This window comes from Taeniopygia guttata, chromosome 1A, assembly GCF_048771995.1.
Source record: "Taeniopygia guttata chromosome 1A, bTaeGut7.mat, whole genome shotgun sequence".
Taxonomy (NCBI): domain Eukaryota; kingdom Metazoa; phylum Chordata; class Aves; order Passeriformes; family Estrildidae; genus Taeniopygia; species Taeniopygia guttata.
This window is the reverse complement of record NC_133025.1, coordinates 50,695,655-50,704,772: the sequence shown is the minus strand read 5'-3', so window position 1 is coordinate 50,704,772 and position 9,118 is coordinate 50,695,655. Positions and strand designations below refer to the sequence as shown.

The following is a 9,118-nucleotide window of genomic DNA, read 5'->3' as shown; positions in this document are numbered from 1 at the left end:
TTACAACAGAAGATACATGACATTACATGTCAGAATGATGCTACTGCTCTTCAGGAGGCTCTAAGAGAGTAAATAGCCTCGGGGGGGAGGCAGTTGTGCCTCCATTTCCCACCTGCATTTCATTTTTCTTTCTTCCTTACAAACCTCATAGCTTCATTTGCCCTCAGAGAGGGAGCTCAGGGCTGCAAGTGTGGCACTTGGTGTGCTCTGCCTCTTCTTCCCCATCTCTGGACAGCTTGTCTGAGCGTGACTGGTGCAAACCCTTTGCTCAGCCACAGACTCTGCAGGGACACCATATGGCTGGTTTAGACAAAACTCTGTGGTATTTTTACTCCTTTATACCCAACCAACTCACAGTTAATCCGTGGCATCCCTCAAAGGGCACCAGACTATTCATCCAGCTGAGTGAAAAAACACAGACTCACTTTGACACTGTATCAGCTAACCCTCCAGATAACCTCAAACTTGCCAAGAGGACAAGCCTGATGTCATGCAAGCCCTGAGCAGAGCAATCCCAGATCTTGGTGAGGGTACCAGCTCCAGGAATTTTCCACCCTTCTGGTGAGAGCTTGGATGCTGGAATTTATCTTGAATAATGAAACATGTTAAGGGAGGACAGAAGTTAAAAAAACTTAATAAAAGCACCATTAATTATATATACTAGGAAGTAATGGACGATCACAAGCTAAGCGTAGAGACATAGAGAATTAAGTGCTAATAATCCAGAAGGTCTTCCACTTAAATCTGTTCTGACACCTGAACATTTGAACCTGCTTTAAGCACAATCTAAAATAAGATTGGGCACCCAGCAGCTGCCTTCATACTGAGCTTTCCTTGGAGAAGGGAAATGGGTAACAGGCATAATTTCCTTTAAGCGCTCCTCCAGACAAAAGGTGCAGCTACAATATACACCAGTATGTATCCCTCTCCATCCCAAATACACACTGCCCTTTCCATGCAGTTACCAGCTACGCAGGCATGCCCCATGCCAGGGCTTTCCTTGCCTTGCCCAGGAGAGCCCCAGACCTGTCTGTCTGACATGGCTTATCACAAGTGGTCACTGCAGGGCTGGAGGAGAAGGTGGAGGCAGCCTGTTGTGTTTATTTATTTGCAGGGGATGAAAGCCAAACTGGGAAAGGACTTTGGTAAAGTGCAGTCAAGTGACTATAAAGTACTGCTTTAAAAAGGCACAAGGTCACCTTTGCTGACATTTGGATAAGGATTTTATAGAAGTCACAGGACTGGGAGATGGGCTTGTTGTGCCTATGATCACAGGGGAGGGAGGGATTTATATTCTGGTTAAGAACGCTGCATTGTTGTGACTCTCGTGTTCATAAATGTTCATTTATTAGGCTGTTGGATAAAAGAGGCTGATTGGGCTTTTTCTTCTCACTTAGTTCCAGGTGACTTCTTTGACTCTGTTGGCACAACTTCATGAAATTTAACAGCCCTACTACCCACCAGTACTCCCCGGGTTCCCTGTCCTTCCATAGTCTGTCTTCTTACTTGGTTAGACCTTACCTGTTTCAAGGCTGTACTTTATTTGAACACAATGTGAGAACTCATATATATCATCCTCTCAGATGAAGAACTGGCACACAAGAATGCTGCAATCTGAAGGATTTGGACAGATGGGCTTTGCTATGATGCGTGTTTTGAACCTGATGCTTGTGTATAGGTATGTATGTGTGTGTGTGTCTCTGTGTCTGTGTGCTCAGTCTGAGAAGCAGAGTCTGATTGCTAAGCCCTACACTGCCTGGCAAAGCAGCCTTGAGCAAAGCAGCCTTGATGAATGAGTCCAGGAAGGAAAACGTGCTCTGATGCCATGCATCTTCTGGAAAAAAGTGTTATGGACAAGCATGTCTACATCACAAAAACACCCAGTTTCACTATTTATTTTCCTCAGTGGCATAACACATGGGACAGGTTTTGGCAAGGTGGCAGAAACCTTACCAAAATAGGGATTGTGACAAAAATAATCCTCATCTAAAAGCATGTAGTATAGGTGAGCATTTGTCTCCTCATTAAATTAGTATAATATTGGCATTACATCCTTCAGGCACTCTGCTTCAATTCCCAGAAACCAGACTTATCTGTTCAGTGACTATTACAAGGACTAGAAACATCCCTGCCCTTTCCTCACATTAGCCCTGCAGGGAGATGCAAATATGAAGAATGTCACAAGCTTCGTACTAATGTGCTAAATATTTAACATAATTAGTCATCAGAGCCCTATCCCTTTCTCCCACTGAGGTGACCAGGAGACAGATCACAGGATTAATAGGATGGTCCCCAGCCCTTGTTCTGTGATGCCACTTGACGTTGGCAGGTGTATTGGAGTCAGCAGGATCAGCAGGCAGAGGGAAAGACAAGGGGGACAGGCAGCACAGCCTGCAGTGTTGTTGCACCCTGGCTGGGGCTGACAGCTCATTTGCACAGCGTCTGGGAAGCGAGGGCCTGCTCCCCTCATCTGAGATTCTGATGAGTGGCTGGTGTCTGACACCGAAGCCCAGGAGATGGCAGACAGGTCACTGGCTCGGTGCCATGGCGAGTTCTGCCATGCAATGGAAACCGCAGCAGGGAGAGGGGCCGCAAGCCCGACCTGGCCGCAGTCCGTGCGTACGTGCCGGAGCAAGGTGGCTGGCAGCCACACAATCCACATCTCATCCTGTGACTGGGAACGAGTATGTGACACCACATGGTCCCAACAGGGACAGGGTCTGGGGACAAGTCCCTGGGACCCATCCACCTGATGTAATGCTATTCCTGGAAAAGAAGGAGGAAAATGTCTGGGCTTGCGTTGATATGGTTTATCTCCACTAAAGGACTTTGTCCCATACATGAACCAGAAAAGCTTTATGTGCTAGCAGCAGAGTGAAAGGGGGACCTCCAACAAAAACTCTGAATCAATATAGCACAGAGCTAAAAAAATCCTTTTCCCACCATCCGCTTTGTTGTAGGAAACTTCCCCTGTCCTTAAAGCCAGGGCCATTGCAGGAGTTTTATAGATTTACTCTGGGAATTACATATATCCCTGCAGTTATGTCAGGACTCAGCCAAGGTCATACTCTGTGCCTAGAGTAGCAAAGGTGCAGAGAGGCGGATTTCACCACAAGAACCCCAAATCACTGAGCCTACTGGAGTTACTTTCACTGTTATTGGTAGCTGAACACGCCGGTTCATCTCAGCTTGCACATCTTCAGAGAGCCACAGGCACAACCAGAAAACCTCCATAGGCCCCACATCTACCAGCAGATTTAAGGATGGTTCCTAGTGCACTGACACAGTGGGGTAAGGCAGGCAGAGAGAAGGTCAATGCTCCCAATGGGCTGACATTTAGTCCAGGTACCTAATAACCAGTAACTAGGCACAACACACATGCAAACTCTCCCTCCTCCACCACGCTGCCTTACATAAAAATATCTAGACAACTCCAGTCCCACTCAGACTGACAGAGACAGCTGCTAGAGCAGAGCTTTTAATCCTAAAGCAGAGTCTGTTGTCACTGGCAGGAGATCTTATTGTGTTGGACAAGCAATCCTAGACCTTAATTACATACATTGCCCCCCCCACAAAACCAGACAGACTGGACTGGAGTCAGACGAAGCACACTGCTTAAGCCAGGGACCACCTGGCTGTAACTTCATCTAGGTGACAGCATATGCCTTTGTGACTCCCTCTGAAAGGTTGAAACACCAAGCAAGCTCCCAGAGGTAAAGTGAGGATTTGTAAACAGCAAGAAATCAGATATGCACAGTTCTGCGAAGGAATTTATTGTTCCTTCTCCTTTCAGAGATTGAATTCTTTTGGCCTTTGCCCTGACCAGAGACGCAGCAGAGCATGCTGGTTCAGGATTGATTTTTAAGGGAACTGGTGGTTCCTTTACTGTCTCCACTGCACACAGTGTAGCAGGAAGTACCTTGAATTAGGTCCTGCTAGTAGCTCCTGTTACTGAGCACCTCATTTTTCTTCCTTGTGCTTGCCCTCACACTGGCTCTGTGAGATAAGGTGCATTACTTTCTCCACACCAAAAAGAGCAGCTGTGTCACTTCCATGCATTTCCCCTAGCCACAAGCCCCTGGTGTTGCAATGGGGAGAGGGTGGCAGGCAGAGGGAGGCATCTCGCCATTATGTCTGTCCCTTAAGGTCCCCCACAGGATGTGGGTATGCATCTGTAAACACAGTGCAGCATGCTCTGCAGAGGCACCTCAGCAAAAAATCAAAAGGCTGCAAAGACCAGAGTTTTGGTCTTCAGAGCATATGTTGCCATTGCAACCTTCCACCTGAGCTGATCATCCCTCCTTTCCAGTGTCTGGAGAGAGCAATGCTGTGCATTGCTGCTGGGAGCCAAGGCTGCTTGCACATGCCACCTCCCCATAAATGAACAAGGGACCTTCCCTCACCATATTCCCCCAGCACAGCAGTGGCCACGGCCTTTAGACAGGGAGCACTTCTCTCAGCACCGAGGCACTGAGCTGAGGCTGCTGTCTTGTGCTGTGAGGTCCAGTAATCAGGTCATGTCCCCACGGTGACATCTGAGTGCCCCGAATCCCTGGCTAAGACAGATGCCACATGCTGCTCAGGTCATGGACTGACAGTGCAGGTTTCTCTGCAGCCAGATATGTATGCAAAACACCTTTCCACTTTCTCCTTCTCCCCTAGTTCTCACTGGGGTGTTTGTACAGCCAGGAGCAAACACACAACTCTGGTACAGGGATTTTTATTTTCTGAGAAACACATATTTCACTTCCCAGGGCAACAGACCTTCAGACACATAGTGGCGGCTGCTAGAAGCCTACAGATCACAGGGACTACTGCTCTTTATAGTTTTGCTAATGCAAGTTTAACAACTAAACCCTCCAGAGCTGGCAGGCACTGGAGACTGGCTGCATTCACCCCCACAAAGCAAGGTAACACTGTGCTGGAAGCTCTCCATAGTAACCTGCTAACAGTCTCGCCTGTGGGAGGAATGGGATGTTGTGTCCCTGTTTCCCATTCTTACATCTCTCATTTGAGTCATTCCTTCACTCATTCACCATACTCAGCACTTCCCTTGATCCTCCACATCCCTTCATCTTTGGCCATGCCATTTGCCTCTCAGATGAGACTGAGTTTCAGGGAGAGAGAGAGAAAGGAGATAAAATAGGCTGAAGCTCACAGATAACCCCTAATGTTATTTTTCCTAAGAAAGCAGAATATTTCTTTTGTATACATGAAGCCAGGAAACGACAGTTTATCGTGGATATCACTCTGACTGCCTCTATGCTGCCTGGAGTAACTCTTGGCCTCTCATCAAAGCTTTCCCACACACCAGAGATGGCCAATTGTGAGATGTCCAAAATAGCGCCGGGGAAAGATGCGTGGCCAGGCCCTCCATCATGGTGCTCCTTTGTGCGTATGTGCTAACCCTGGAAACCGAACTCCTTGTACTTGGTGGCCATATCATTTCGGAACAGCTCCAGAGCCTTCTTCATTGCAGCCTGGGCATCAGCCCCAAAGTCTGCAGCGTGTTTTTCGGCAAGGACCTTGATAATGACTTCAGAAATGAACTGTGAGGAAGGAAAGAGAGAAAGAAAAACTGAAGGGACACTCAAGGTTTATTTTCAGAAAAGCCAGACTAAGAAATAGGTTGCAGAGTCTGGAAATATCTCTGAGCTAATTCAGTAGGCCTTCCTGCAGCCTCTGGAGAGACAGTGAGGTCTAGTATGCAAGGAGTCTGGGCTAGGCAGAAGCACTGGGCTCTATTCCTAGCTCTGACGCTGATCAGCTTCATGACCTTGAGTAGACCATCGCCCTTTCCACTTTTTGTCAGCCTCATCCATTAAGACTGCAAATTCATGCCCTGTGTTTGTATAACACTTAGTTTTATGGGTCTTGGTCTCCAATGGATCCTCCAGGGCTTACTCTAAAATTGTATGTCCCTTGTGTCCAGTCACTGACAGTCCTTATGTAATGCAGTTTCCCAGGCATGCATAGGCTGCATGGGCTGGTTTATTGTTGTCAAGGGTTGGTCAGACTGTGTTTGGGTGTTTGGAATGGGAAATCTAAACTTGGATATTCACATACCATTTGCATACCATGAGCCCTTTCTGTGCCTCCTCCTGCTTGTACACACAGACCCTGGACTTGAGGGAGAGCTCACTGAAGTCCAACTAGTCATCAATAAGTGAAAGCCCAACTCTCACACAGCTGTCTTGCACACATTCACTTACAGATCAGACACTGAGACTCTCTGCCCTTTTCCATACCTCCAGATATTTGACAGGGATTTTGTGCTTGGTTGCATGGGTCTGAGCCAGGGGCTTCAACTCGGCCTCATGATTACCCTTTGCTTTCAGGATTTTGCCCAGCTGGGTAAGAACAGTAACTCCATGTTTCTTCAGATCTTCAGAGCCCTTCATTGCATCAGGGGTCTTCAGACCTTTGAACTTTTCAAAGCGATCAAGGGTCTCAGGATGGTCCTGAAAGAGTCTGTGGACAAAAGCAGAGGGACTTTGGAGAGGAGAAGCTCCTGACATACTTCCCTCTGAGTACTCAATCTTTAATCCCATCTTCTTACTCATTTCCTAAGATGATCACCACTGTCTGTTTCCATTCCCTCCACCGAGACACTGCCCTAAACATGCCCAACTAGAGGAACAAAGGAAGTGTCTGTATTTTTTCCATACAGTTCTGATAACTCCTTGGCACCCATCCCCTGGATTATGTCAACGGTTTTAAGACAGAGACAAGAGCCAAGGCTAGTCATGATACTGAGAGGTGAGTTCTTGTATTCATGTGAAGGAAAACCAAAAGCAAACAAAATCACCTGCCTTCATCAATTTACTGTTGCTGGTGAGCCAACCTATAAACCCCTGCCTCTCACACAAACCCTCCTATCACCCCATGATTTATTGGCCAGGAAATGAGAGGTCTACAAGATTCCCATAGAGGAAAAAAAAAAAAATAAAAAAAGGGAGCAGCCCCCAGCCTCAGGTCCCTTATATCTCTTACATCTGGAGGTCGTGTGTTCTTGATTGTCATCTGGATGGGAGAGTTTACTGTGCAGGCATGGAGGAATTTGGTTCCTGACCTTTTTTTGCACCCTCTCTCCTCCCTCAGAAACTCCTTGGAGGAGACCTGGGTTGGCAGGGGAGTGCAAAGTCACAGGGTGACATCTATTTATTTAATGCCACGCTCTACTCTGTGATACTTGTAAGAAAAATGGTACTACATTTCCATTGGGAACTGCTTTTTCTAGCATGTGGCAAATTCAGAGCCAAAGTAGCCACCTCAGAGATGGATGGGTGAGGATGGCTCAGGTTCCTGTTACCCCTCTAGCATGCTCTAGACCACAAGAGGGGAAAGCCATCACATTTCCACCCACTTCATTCCCACTCCATTCCTTTCCCTTCAAATGGCAGCTGATCTGGAACACGATAAAGCAGGTAAGGAAAACAGCCCCCTTCTTTGGCTCATCTTTGATAACAGCTGCTTTTCACAGCTTTGCAGTAGATATGCCTGGAGGTGTGGGCTCCTTGCCTTTCCCATGCTTAGGGTAGAAAATCCCCCAAGCAGGTGCCAGATCCCCACTACCCTCCTCAGTGTCTGTACCCTTCCAGCACATTTGGGTGTGCACAGTCTGAGAGGAGAGCTGAAGAGAATCTCCTCAAAGTCTGCATCCTCTCTGGTCTTAAGGGACAAGCTAGGCTCCAGTGTCCACCTAATGTTCTTTCCCACTTTGCAGTATCTGGGGTGTTCACCACTCCGAGTGCCAGGATCACAAGGACAACATGGAGGATGGGGTTCTCTCAGTTGGAGACCTCAGCAGCACTTCTGGCACTGGAATAATGGAGAAGGGAAGTAAGGGGAAGGATTTGCCTCATTTCATACTTAGACCTCATATTCATCATGAGGTAGCGGACAAGTGTTATCGCACAGATTTCTGGCCAAAAAGCAGGATGGGCAGGGCTCTGCCAGGTGAGACTAAGGTGGGGAGAGGGAAACTCTCAAGATACTTTGCAGTTAATTTTACTGAAATAGATTCCAAGAAAATTGCCACAGAGGTGAGGTTTCTCTCTTTTCATTCCTTCTCAGCCTCCCCACATCCTTTCTGCAGAGCATCTGAAGCCCCATGACACACCTTCACTCCAGCATTTCTCACTGAGGTGCTTGGGAAATGAGGATCCAAAGCAGAGCTTGGCCACCAGAGGCAGAGAGACAAAGCACAGCCATGTGTTAAAAGCAGCACTGGTCTGCTCCTGCACCCACAGAGAGATGGAGAGACAGAAGCACAGCCAATTTACACGGTGAGTAACTTTTAACCCAAAAATAGCAATGGAAAAAACACCACCCTACAAGAAAGAAAACACCTTGTTGAAATAAACACTGACAAGCATGTCTCTCATCAAAAGCTCTCAGCTTTAGTCTTAGAACTGAAGCTCCTTGCCTACCTCATTAAAATTTGATGGCCATGGCCAGCGAGGTCGGACTCCACCTTTCCCCAGACTGTCAGGACTTGCTGCCATTCCTGGTCACTGAGCCCCATGGTTCACCAAAAGCGGGTCCTGAGTGCTTCCTGCAGCCGTTTGCCTTTCCCCAAAGGGTAGCTGGAGAGCTCACCCATGGGATTTATAGCCCCTGCCCACAAACCTATACCTGTCAATCATCAGCGGGACTTCTTGCTCTCTTTCAGGCTTGTCTAACCTAATCAGCCTCCCTGTTTTTTCCTAGGAAGCTATTTTGAGTCAGGTACTATTGTGGGTGCCACTAATGGCATCATTTCTGCTTCTCGTATTGGACTGGCACATGTCCCACTCTAGACAGAAAGGGCACTGCTGGAATGCTGTGCCAGGAGCCTGTCCCAGGTTCCTAAGGACCCAGAGACAGTGTCAAGCTTTATGGCAGGAGATTTCTGAAGAGCACAGTCATCTGCAAGGCCACCCTGCCTCCCTCTCCCCTGGCCTGCCAAGGGCAAGCAGGAGAAAAGACCAGGACAGCCAGTAGCATTGACTCCATCACTCCAAAGGCCTTTCCTTTCCCATAATGATCTACCATCCTTTTCTCCTGGGGTAACACACCACTTGTGACATGCCCTTAAGAGATAACCATATTGAAAGCAGCCCAGTCATTTCTGCAC

At 47.7% G+C, this 9,118-nt stretch overlaps 1 protein-coding gene across 1 annotated transcript; it reads right to left on the bottom strand.

Annotated features, from left to right (window-relative positions):
- Positions 1–5,154: 5,154 nt before the first annotated feature.
- Positions 5,155–8,600, bottom strand: MB (myoglobin). The gene is made up of 3 exons (XM_002199380.7): positions 8,433–8,600; positions 6,249–6,471; positions 5,155–5,549 (listed from the first exon to the last, which is right to left on the bottom strand). Exons 1-3 carry the CDS (start codon positions 8,525–8,527, stop codon positions 5,403–5,405), a joined length of 465 nt encoding a protein of 154 aa, XP_002199416.1. The 5' UTR covers positions 8,528–8,600; the 3' UTR covers positions 5,155–5,402.
- Positions 8,601–9,118: the final 518 nt, after the last annotated feature.